We start from the raw sequence: 11,097 nt of genomic DNA, 5'->3' as shown, positions 1-11,097 counted from the left end.
CTAACCTAGAAACAGGCCTGGCATCAACGAACACGTACCAGATGGCAGAAACATCTGCCCCACTGCATCATGGCGCAGGCCGTGCGGAATCTAACTGCCTTGTATGGGCGTTCCCTACCAACCAACCGCCCGAAAGTGAATTGTGGAACACAGATGCCGCTGGTGGATTCGAAGAGTCGGAGGTTTCATTCGTCGACAACACTGACCCTGGCCTTATGGACTCTAATATAAACACAGACTGGGTATGACCTCTATGGTCTTGTCCTGCAAACTTTCCAGATTCTTTGCGCTGACAACGAACAGTCGATGTGGGACAGCCAAGTCCAAAATATGCCGCACACTACCGAGGAATGCATAATACCGTGGGAGTCATTTTTTCACGGTGCCATCCAAAGTAACCGCATACAATGTAACGGCAGCAATTCTGGAACAGGCCCTCCTGTGTGAAAGAAAAGCCGTAGCGGGTGCATTCGGGAACGAAACAATAGCAAACGTCGTGTGGGTTATTTTTTATGCTATCAAATACATCACAACTTACATCATAGAGCCTTGGAGTGCAAAAATTTGACGGCGCAGGGGACTTTAAAAGTCTCGGGTGCAGTGCTCGGATATGTGGGATTCCGCGCAACTGCTGGACATTTTATTTACCCCTGCCCGGATCCTCCCTTAACGGGCCCTATAAAGATAGTAGTCTACATACATGCAGGCTGTGTGCCGCCACAAAAGAGGCGGTGTCGGCTGCACCCCTTGGCGCGTTTACGCAGGCCCTAGCGTGTTGATAAACGAGCAGCAAGGCTCCGAGTCTAGCCCCTAGGATTCTTCTTCCAGGTTCGGTGCTTGTGTTCTACTTCCCCGCCCCCCAACCGCGAACTAACCTAACTAGACTTACACCTAAAGAAAACTCGAGGGTTAATAAGTATTGCAGCCCGGGGTCCCAACGACTCGGCCCAAACGGTCTTCATCGTCTTGGCAATTTTGTCCGCTAGCACTTGCTAATAACTGAGACGGGGTATGAATGTCATCACGGCCCACAGTCCAAGGGGAAGAAAAGATGAGCGGCTCGCTTCTCTTCGTCAACAAGGCCCAGTCTTCGGACCATCTGTCACGAAGCTAGGCTCAAGAGAAAACCAAGATTCTGAGCCATGTTCAGACGAACCGCCGCAAAGCAGAGAGCGGACAACGACAACCATGGTCAGGCTACACAGCCATCATATCAGTCAACGACGCGGGGGCAGAAAACCATGACCCCAGCCAACAGGGCCCGAAGCAGAGGAGAACGGCGACAAAAAAGCGAAAACAGTTACCAAAGCAGCCGCCGACGCCGACACGTCGACGTTCATGGAGCTGCTCACCCACTACCCCGCCCACAATGGTTCGGACCCCTTCCACTGCACAGTTGTGCAAACAGACGCGGGCAACCACGCGCTGTTGCAGTGCGCCTTCTACATGGCATTACGGTCCAACTTCCTCGCCGCAGAGCCTTCGCACCGCCGTTGGTCTGTCTGCTGCCGCACATGGCGATGCGTCATGATGCCATAGTGCGCGAGCGTCTTCGCCGCTGCGTCGAGGACCCCGCCCTTATGTACGCCACACTCGCCTACGGAGAGGCACTTCTCGGCTAGTCTATAGGCGGACTGCCCGACGAATAAAAGGTGGAATATGAACACGGAGACGGAGACGTCGAGGGAAACGCAAGGTTTGGTCACTCTGTCCAGTTGCCGATCACGCTTCGGCGTATATTTGCCCCCCCTTCGCCAGACTAGGTGGAAGCTGCTGCAGCCAACGTGCAGATTCTCGTGGTTCGTCTTCGGGAGGGGCCCGTTGCTATTACTACGTACGTGCCAGATGACTGTTACTGGCAGGCACAGTAGCGGTCGACTTTTGGCATAGCGGGCTCGGTGCTCCTCGATCGGGTCAATTCTTCTCCTCTTTTGGTGGTGGCAGCGTGGAGACGGAGAGGTTCCATTGCATGTTCGTGTCCGTGAAGCGTGTCTCGCAGCTCCATAGCGCAATTGACCATTCTAGTAATAAACAAAAGTGGCGGTTGAATGACAAACCGAGGGTAGTGAGAGGGAAAGAAGAAAGAAAGACAACGATGACAAGGCTCTGGAGTTGGGTCCGCCGATCCTACCCTAATGCCCGATAGCCAGCTGCGAAGAGAGGGCGTGTGTCAGCGCGACTCTGCAGCCAACAAGCAAGTGTCCACGGGCGCACCGTGCAGTGGGCGGGCAGGCAGAACACCGTCCCGGGTTTTCCCAGGGCGCTCTCCCTTACCCTCAGCCCCACCACTGGGGCCGAAAGTGAGTCGGCGCCAAAAATGGAACGTTGGAGGAACACCGCGGCGGCGAACCCGTCTTGATCCGGGTGCGTTTTCTTCTTCCTCTGGTTCAGGTCCAGACCAAGGCAGATAGGCCCCATGTCCTGAAAGCTCCCCTCCCGAGACAAGAGCCGTGACCCTGGCTCCAAGCTGGGGTCGCCGGCGCTGGAGTTCAACGCGCGCGGCGCCCTCTGCTTTGACACGGACGCCGAGCTCGCCCACCGATTAGCTACAGCGCTTCTTTGCCAGTATTGACTATGTAGTCACGGATAACCTCGACGATGTTAGTTTTGCTCTTATTTTAACGTTGTGCTTCGCCTTTCTCAAATTCGTCTGATATATACCAAGTCATTGTGTCTTCGCCTCTAATGATATATGCATGAGTTATTTCTTCTTGTTCGCAATCGGAGAGCGGCGGATGCCACGGAATACAATTGGAACTGTCAACAGCGGTATAAAGAAAAAGTAACGGGTAGATTTATCCACCAAGCACCTTGCAATGCGAACATGAAGTCGGTGAGAGTAGGTAACTGCTCACTCTTTTGTCCCGTCGACTGCGAGGTCGTGCAGCGACAATTCTCGAACTCATTAATTAATTAGGTAGCTCTACAACCAAGCACCTTGCAATGCGAACATGAAGTCGGTGAGAATAGGTAACTGCTCACTCTTTTGTCCCGTCGACTGCGAGGTCGTGCAGCGACAACTCTTGAACTCATTAATTAATTAGGTAGCTTTACAACCAAGCACCTTGCAATGCGAACATGAAGTCGGTGAGAGTAGGTAACTGCTCACTCTTTTGTCCCGTCGACTGCGGGGTCGTGGGTGTGCAGAGACAACTCTAGAACTAATTAATAAGAGCTTTGATGCGCGCACCCACCTACTTTTTTATGCAACCTACCTGGGGGTCTTGGCAGCTGCTGGCAACTGAGATACTCGGAGCCTAATTTAGGCCGGTAAAACCTTGAATAACCATCTGCCGCCCATGTGCTTACCATGCAGCCCGGCCGCCGGGTCGACGGGGTTGAAGCTATCAAAACGTTCAAAGGCCCCGAAAACGCGTTTTCAGAGGTGTTTTTCCATTTTGACGATTTCTTCGTGACTGAGTCAGCCTCGAAAAAGAGCAACTTGCAAACGGCAACTCTGAGGCTTAGATGTGTACGTGTCACCTAAGATTTGAGCCGCATCCGAGCCATAACCGAGTTGAACCGTAAAAGGCCCTCTATGACGCTCACTTCTTAGTATCACGAGATTTCCTTTGTATACTTTTTTGGTATAAATAGGGGCTTCTTTTCCTGTATCTCCAGACCTTTTTTAGACAGACAATTCAAGACCCTTCAAGCCACTGTCAACTTTGATCACGGGCCAGAGTACGCAAATTGGCCAAAAGTCATGGCATCCGGCTAGCGGGTTTTGCTATGTAATCATGCTTTTTTAATAGCGTGATGAATTTCCTTGGTGCTGAGGCTGTCAACTAATCATCGTCTTCTACTGGAATCGGGGTTTCATAAGTATACATAGTACAAGGGCCTGCAGAGGCCACCTGGCCGCTGTAGACCTTAAATCACCAACTGCGCGCAAAAAACCCGGCATATGAAAGTGCAAATAGGGTCATTTTAACTTCACCAAGCTTCCTTAGTGCCCGGTAGGCCGATAGTGGAGCCCGGCATTTTACAATACAAAAAGCGGCCCCTACGTTGGCAGTTGTCAAGGACCCATAGGTAGGTGGCATGAAAAAGTAGTTGGGTGCGCTCATCAAAGCTCTTGATTAATTAGGTAGCTTTACAACTTGTTCTCGAATCTGCCTTGTGAGATGACTTTCCGCCCTAAATAGTTTCTCCATTGGGCCCCTTGCTTTCCTGTTGACCCCGCATTTCCTTCTTCACCCTTGCCACCACACGTCCCTTCACAAGCGATGCAAAAAGCCTAGCCGTCGAGGTGGTGATGAATCTAGCGCTAACCTTCAAATACGGTAATGGCAAACTGCGATACTACTGACGAACCGAACTCCTCAACAACCTCGCGCCAACAGCTCTACGCGCAGCTAGCCGTGCCACCTGGTTCGCGCTCTATTCGACTTCTTGACCTCGACCCTCGTCCACCGAGTCAAGATGGCGGTCCGCTCACTGGCCACCTCCGCGTGGCGCGTCTCGCCGACCAACCATCATTCACAACACTGTCCTACGTCTGGGACGACAAAGCATGCCCGAGCTCTGCGCTCGCTGTTTTGCCCCAAGGCGTCGACCTGGAAATTTCGGCAAATTGTCTCAACGCTCTCCGTCAGATCCGAAGGCAGTTTGGGGCTGTTACCATCTGGATCGATAATGTCTGTATCAACCAGGACGACGAGGTCGAGAAGGAGTCGCAGATCCCGCTGATGCAAGACATCTACAGCTCGGAGCGTACTGGATACATTTGGCTTGGGGAGGGTAGTCACGAGTTGGATCTTGCCGTCGGGTCTCTCAAGTTCCGAGCGACTGCCTCGCTGCGGTTGCCGCTGGACTATCTATGAGCAGCATCCCGACGAAAGCGGCGGCAGGAGCTGATCAGATATACACAAAGCCTCTGGGCGGATGCCTATCGTGAGTACCTCATGTATTGGGGTCACTTCTGGGGTGGTGGGCACTGATTTTCTAATTACTAGGTCGATGTCGTTTCATTGTCAAATTTAAAACCCTCGTGCCACACTCTATGGGAAAGTTCATTCAGGGCCCGAATGAGCGCCTTCGCCTGCTCCACACAACCGGAGCAGACCTCGTTAGAATCCAGCAGCTTCTTGGCACCCCATGGATTTCGCGGGCCTGGACCTTCCAGGAGCTAGTGCTATCGGAGAACCCGGTTCTTCTCTGCGGCGACAACCTCGCCCTGTGGGAAGACGTCATCAATGCAGCCGCAGTGGCGGATGTCACGCCTTCTATGAACACAACCTTGGGGCCGTGGCATTCCCTGGCTGGCATCTGGCTGAGCCTTCCGCGACCTTCGCTCCGGAGACCTGACGACGGCCATGTCGAGGCGTTGCGCCCAGCGCCTTCCTTTGCAGAGCTGCTCGACAAATTCTGGGACGAACAAGGGCCCGTATTTAACCCAAAGAACACGTTCATACCCCTTTCAGTTCTCTTTTCGACTATCGTAATCCTCGCTCTACTCGCCTTGATGGGGTGCATCGTTTTTCTCGTGTGCGGAGCGTCTGAACACAAACACGGTGCAGCGGGCTTTACTCGTTTTACGGCCGGCTTTCTTGCTGTTACATTTTCGGTATTCCTCATATTTGTGACTATGCGCTTGTGGGTTTGGCTAACTGGTTTCCTGTCTTTCATCCACTTCGGGACGGAGCACACGTGGGAGCGGCTATGCATGGAGGTGGGCACAAAAAAAGACGACGAAAGGAACCTGACAAGTCCTTTTCCGACAGCCATCTGGACGGTCTTGCAGGAGCGGACGAGTTTGGACCCCCGAGATAAAGCTTTCTCGCTCTCTGGTATTCTAATAGCAACTGGCTTTTCGCCCTCGCCGCCGAACTACTCTCAGACTGTCAGGGACGCATATTTGCTGCTGTTTCGGGATCTGGTCGTCTCCCATCCAGCTTGCATAACCCTGCTTCTCAGCGCCGACGGGACTCGAAACCAACAACCCGGCTGGCCATCGTGGCTTCCCGACTGGACCGCGCCAGAACAACACGGGTGGCTAGTCGACCGCCGTCGACTAAACCAAGCGGCGGCACACGCAGCGTGCAGCAGCCAGGCTGCTCCCCTCCAGCCCCCGGTTATCTCAAATTCCACCGTAGCATTACGAGGAATGCTCGTCGGCGCTCCGACTGACCTTTTCAGATTCCCCGCTGCTCTCACAGGCGGAAACGAAAACGACGACGGCCAGGTCGTCTCCGCCCTCTGTCTCCTGGCAAACTGGATGTGGTCCGTCGCATGCAAGACGCCTCCTGAAACACCGCAATTCCGCCGCTGGAGCGCCTTGTTTGCGGCCCTCCAAGGGCTATTCCCCCCCGAGACAGAAGTGTATGAGCTAAAGCCGGGCGGCAAGGCCGCCGAGGAGGCTTGGCTAGCAGCCTCTACTGGGAGAGAGAGCCGGAATGGGAAGCGCCCTACGATTTCACTAGCTACGTCGACGCTTTCGAGGTGTTCAATGGGCTGGCCAATGTCGTCGACGACCCCACCATCCCGGATTGGCCGGGTGTGTTGGCCGCGATGAGAAGCGCCGACGACGGGGCGATGTTTGCGTATTTTGTTAGCACAGTTCAAAAGTTGGCGGACGAGGGCAGGTGTCTTTTTACTCTGCCGAATGGCATGGGAGGGTCGGGACCGTTGGACATGGCGGAGGGCGACGAGGTGTTTACGGTCGCGGGGGTTCGAGCACCATTGGTCTTGCGGAGGGTTGAGGGGCAAATCGATGGCTTTGAGTTTGTGGTTCCGGCCTTGGTGCCTGGGCTAATATATGGGGAGTTGTTTACGGAGGGTAGGGAGGAGGAACTTCAGACGTTGGTGTTGCAATAAATATAAAAACTTGGACACGTCCGTCTCATCGAGGTGTCCCCTATTTCAGACCGGAGCGCAACCAAGCTGTGAAAGCCCATCCAGTGTCTTCGTGCTCGAGGAGCTCATGAAAAATGGCTGCGTTCCCTGCGTGCTGGATGTGTCGAGCTAGAATTTATATGTAGCCGACGTGAGACTATTCACCTTTTACATATATAAAACAAACCAAGCGATTATCCACATCGATGCCGCCGCACACCTCAATTGCTTTAATGTTACATGTGACTATGTGGGAACACAACCCGTGCACACAATCACAACCAAATCCAGATCACGGCACCATATAAAAATCAAAGAAAACCACGACAGCTATATACAATCTATTTGTCTCGGTGGTGACTATCTCAGATGCTATGCTCTTGTTCCTTACCTAGACAACAAAAGCTATTGTATATCAATAGTAAATGTCAGCAGCAGCCCAGACAGGAGATAGCTAGAATGTCATTATGACAAACATCCACAGAGATAAGCCACCTCACCTCTGCCACGTCTCGCCACCAGGTCTATCTAGCAAGTCAACACCAACCAGGTCCCCTACTTATCATCATTATCACTCTCCGCCCTTGCCCGTCTTCCCTTATTCCCCTGCACATCCGCAACATCAATCGACCTGCGCCGCTTGGCCGGCACCACTGCTCGTCCAATACTACGACCCCTGGCATTCGTCGGCATTCGCTTGCGGCCGTAGTTGTAGCGGTGGTTGCCCAGCCAGGGGATCGCGACCGCGGTCATGGCTAGCGGTGACTCGTCGGCGCTGCTGTACACTTCTTCGTCGTCCTCGTTCGAGACGGTCGGTTTCGGGGCCGGTGGTTCCCAGCTTGATTGAGCCCGAGGTGCTGGGAGAGGTAGCTGTGGGATCAGATGGTGGCCGAACAGGTTGTTGATGAATGGGTTTTGGCTTTTCACGAAGGGGTTGTGGCGCGGCGCGGTGTCCTTTTGGGGAGTGTTTGCTGCTACGGCTGCGGCGGCTGCGGAGGTCGCTGCCGCGGCGATGGCAAATGCCGACGGGGACGAAGGCGTGTGACGGGGCTCAGTGGCTGCGCTCGCGGTCGTTTTGGGGAGTGGGGCTTCGTCCGAGTCGGAGCCGGCATCATCGATGACGATTGGGGCCTGGGCTAAGTCTCCGCTGGAGGCAGCAGACGACGTCGAGTACGAGTCCGTCGTATTGAGGACTCGGCCGGGCGCCGTCTCAATGGATCGGCTGGCTGCGGTCTTCCACGGCCGGATCGGCGGCGGGGAGCGGTGGGGCTTGGCCTGCAGTGTGGGAGGTGCGGCCTCGGACTCGGGCTCGGACTCGGCTAGGTTGGGCGCCGAGTCGTGGTCCGGCGGCGTCGGCGGCGTGGGTGCTTTCGGTGGTGCCGCTACGCTGTCGGCGTCGTTATCATCTTGATCATCACCCACCTCTTGGTGGGTCTTACCGCCCTGATACAACGAAGCAGCAGCAGAAGCAGCCGCAGGCGTCGAGGCAGCGGCAGTGGCAGGGGTGGCAGCCGCCGACTTGTCGGGCGCCGACACCTTCATGAAGATGGCCTTGGCGTCCACGTCTAGGGTGGGCCGCTGTAGCTCGTCGCGGATGATGCGCACCATGAGGCGCGCGTCTATCAGCTCGGAGATGCAGCCGTCCTTGCGCCAGCGCGCGACGTCCTTGGCGACGACACCGCAAGGCAGGTCGTTGCACCACCGCTGCAGGTCCTTCAGCCGCAGGCGCGTCAGCGCCGTGCGCGACGCCACCCGATAGTAGGCGCCGCCGCTCGTGTCGGGCTCGTTGTCGCCGTCGTAGGCGACAGCGTTCTCGGGGTCTGGCGTGACGTTGCTCAAGTGCGTGGACGGGCTTGCGGCAACAGCACGGAGCGGCCGGGCGCTGGGCAGGGGGCGTCTCGGCGGCATGCCGGATACACGAGCAACCGGCTCTGTCGACGTGGCGCTGGGCGCGGCGTATCCCACTGCGCGGTACAGGTGCTCTCGCTTGAACGAGGGCGTGGCGAGCAGCGGCGCCAGCGAGTCCTTGGGCCCCCGCAAGTGGTGGGCCGGGCCGTTGTTCTTTGTACGCTGGTGTTCGGCTGTCATCAGGCGGTATTTGCTGGTCGACTGCAGCGTCAGGCGCGGCAGCTTAAACTCGTACGCCCAGTAGTCGTTGGGGACCATGGGCTGGTAGTGGTTCTCGGACTGTACATCACTCAGCGTCTGGTCAGTGGCATCCTGCGTGTGCCCGGTAAAGCTTACATAGTAGCAGAGGAAGATGTGCCGCGTGTTGTAGGCGCCAAAGGTGCACATGTCGTAGACGCTCTTCCCCAATTGCGGATTCTCAGGGCCAGACTTGTACTTGTACAGAACCACAAAGACACTGTAGAGGTCAGCAGTGAGGGCAATGATGTCGTCATTCGACCAGCACCCCGGTACGTGCAGCCGCTCCCACCAGTTCATGGCGCCCGCGTGAGATCCCGCCGGTCCGGTCGCTCTAGTCCCGGACAGAATCGTATTCTCACGCTTGTAAAGGGCGTGGCGGGGGTGCTTGGGGTTGGAGAGCACCTGCTCGGCATACGAGAGGTGCTCGGCCTTGACGCGGAGCCAGAGGCTTGCGTTGCCGTAAATCAGGAGTGCGATGGTGGTCCAGTAGCACTGGCCGTTGTGGATGACCTTTTTGTGCAGCGCGCCGCTGTACCAGTAGTTTGGGTGCTTGACGAAAACCACGTCCTCTATCAAGGGGAACCCGCTGAAGAGAACAGGGCTCTCTGTCTCGTGGTGGTAGCTCCTCAAATAAGGCAGCCAGTCCGGGCTCTGGTACATGTCTTCTTGACTCGAGAACTCGTATCCGGTGGCTAGAAAGTCAATCTCGCTGGCTCTGAGCTCGCCGGAAAACTGGTCTTCAAATGGCCTCTTGTAGCCAACATTTCTCCTTATTGCTGGGACGTCAATTCGCATGCCGGTAAGGGGACCGCTGGTGAATGGCGGGGTCTCGTCATCCTCGTCGTCACTACCGTCGGCAAGGCCGATAGTCTCCATAACGGTGGCGATTCGCATGTGGCCATATTCGTGTTTATCGTCCGTGATTGCATTGTCGAAGGAGCGAGAGTCACGAGACGAACGCAGGAAAATCCTGCTACTTCTTCGTGTGGGATGTGCAGTGGGTTTCGCACCCCCTCGGAGACTGATCTTGTCGTCGGCTTCGTTGTCGTGAGAGTCGACACTCTCTACAGTAGTCGATATTCGCATGAGCCTGTGGTTGTATGCATCGTTTCTCACGGTATTGGTTGGAGGGTTGGAGGCAGGAAAGGAACTGCTGCTTCTTGGCGTAGGAGAGGGAGCGTGGGGCCTAGCACTGCCCCGGAGGCCGATCTCGTCGCCGCCATTGTCGTCTTCAGGATCGGGTCGGCGGTAGATGGTGACTTTTCGGGCACCGCCATAGGATGCAGGGTCAAGGAGGGGCTTTCGGCGGATGCTCTCGAGCTCGCGGTAGAAAAGGTACTTCACTATAGCCTCTTTCTCAGACTCGCTTGCCTTGTCGAACAGAACCCTGATGCGTTCGGCCTCAGCCATGTTGGACGACGGTCAAAAGTTACGATCTAGGCTCGCTACTCAGGACTATGGTCGGACAACTAAGAATAACGCAGTAACATGGAGCAAAGCGACCTTCGAGGCTCGAGGTCAGCAATTTGCACCAGGAAGAATTTTTATGCAACCGAATGTGGCCGCAAATCGTAGAACGTGGCAGTCGTCTGCTTTGAGGGCGGTTAGCAGTCTGTCGAGGTGAACAAAGAGGTGAGCGCGGGTCCGAGGCTTCAATTCCGCTGCCGCATCCGGGCAGTGCAGACATGCAATATTGAAATGCGTCTCCACCTACCTTTCTCTTTGTGCTGTATAGCTGTTTAGTCTTGGGCGCGAGGGTTTGGCGTCTTTGTGTGTTGTGCTTCTAAATATTGCCCCCGACCAGCTGCGTGGCTGCGTGGCCGGCACGTAGGTAGACGAGCCAAGTGTTCGGGTACTGTACAAGGACGCCAAAAGGACGCCAAAAACCCGGGGTGAACAGAGTAAAAAGGCAACCAACGATGGTGGGGAGCTAGGCAGCCAAAAACGTTGCAGAACCGCGGTCGCGCTTGCTGGGAAACAACATTCATGGCCTTACTTCACCCTGGTGACCAGGGTCTAGTTAGTTCTGGGCCGCATGTGACCTCGTTCATTACATCATCAAGTCATGCATGACGGCGTGCTTGGTTTTGTGAAAGGGGGAAGGAGCAGGAT

The 11,097-nt window shown here is 55.4% G+C and overlaps 2 protein-coding genes across 2 annotated transcripts; one reads left to right on the top strand and one right to left on the bottom strand.

Annotated features, from left to right (window-relative positions):
* Window positions 1–4,289: 4,289 nt before the first annotated feature.
* On the top strand, window positions 4,290–6,970 carry B0T26DRAFT_753782 (heterokaryon incompatibility protein-domain-containing protein; the record flags this gene model as incomplete). Its single annotated transcript, XM_060445747.1, has 5 exons — window positions 4,290–4,716; window positions 5,067–5,409; window positions 6,142–6,324; window positions 6,426–6,725; window positions 6,904–6,970. The coding sequence occupies 5 exons, from the start codon at window positions 4,290–4,292 to the stop codon at window positions 6,968–6,970; spliced, it is 1,320 nt and encodes a 439-aa protein (XP_060295016.1).
* Window positions 6,971–7,392: 422 nt separating this feature from the next.
* Window positions 7,393–10,395, bottom strand: B0T26DRAFT_753781 (uncharacterized protein; the record flags this gene model as incomplete). Its single annotated transcript, XM_060445746.1, has 1 exon — window positions 7,393–10,395. One exon carries the CDS (start codon window positions 10,393–10,395, stop codon window positions 7,393–7,395), a length of 3,003 nt encoding a protein of 1,000 aa, XP_060295015.1.
* Between the last annotated feature and the right edge of the window lie 702 nt (window positions 10,396–11,097).

The sequence above is a fragment of the Lasiosphaeria miniovina genome, assembly GCF_030549165.1.
Source record: "Lasiosphaeria miniovina strain SMH2392-1A chromosome Unknown B0T26scaffold_5, whole genome shotgun sequence".
NCBI classification, from domain to species: Eukaryota; Fungi; Ascomycota; class Sordariomycetes; order Sordariales; family Lasiosphaeriaceae; genus Lasiosphaeria; species Lasiosphaeria miniovina.
This window is presented reverse-complemented; position numbering and strand designations above follow the sequence as displayed.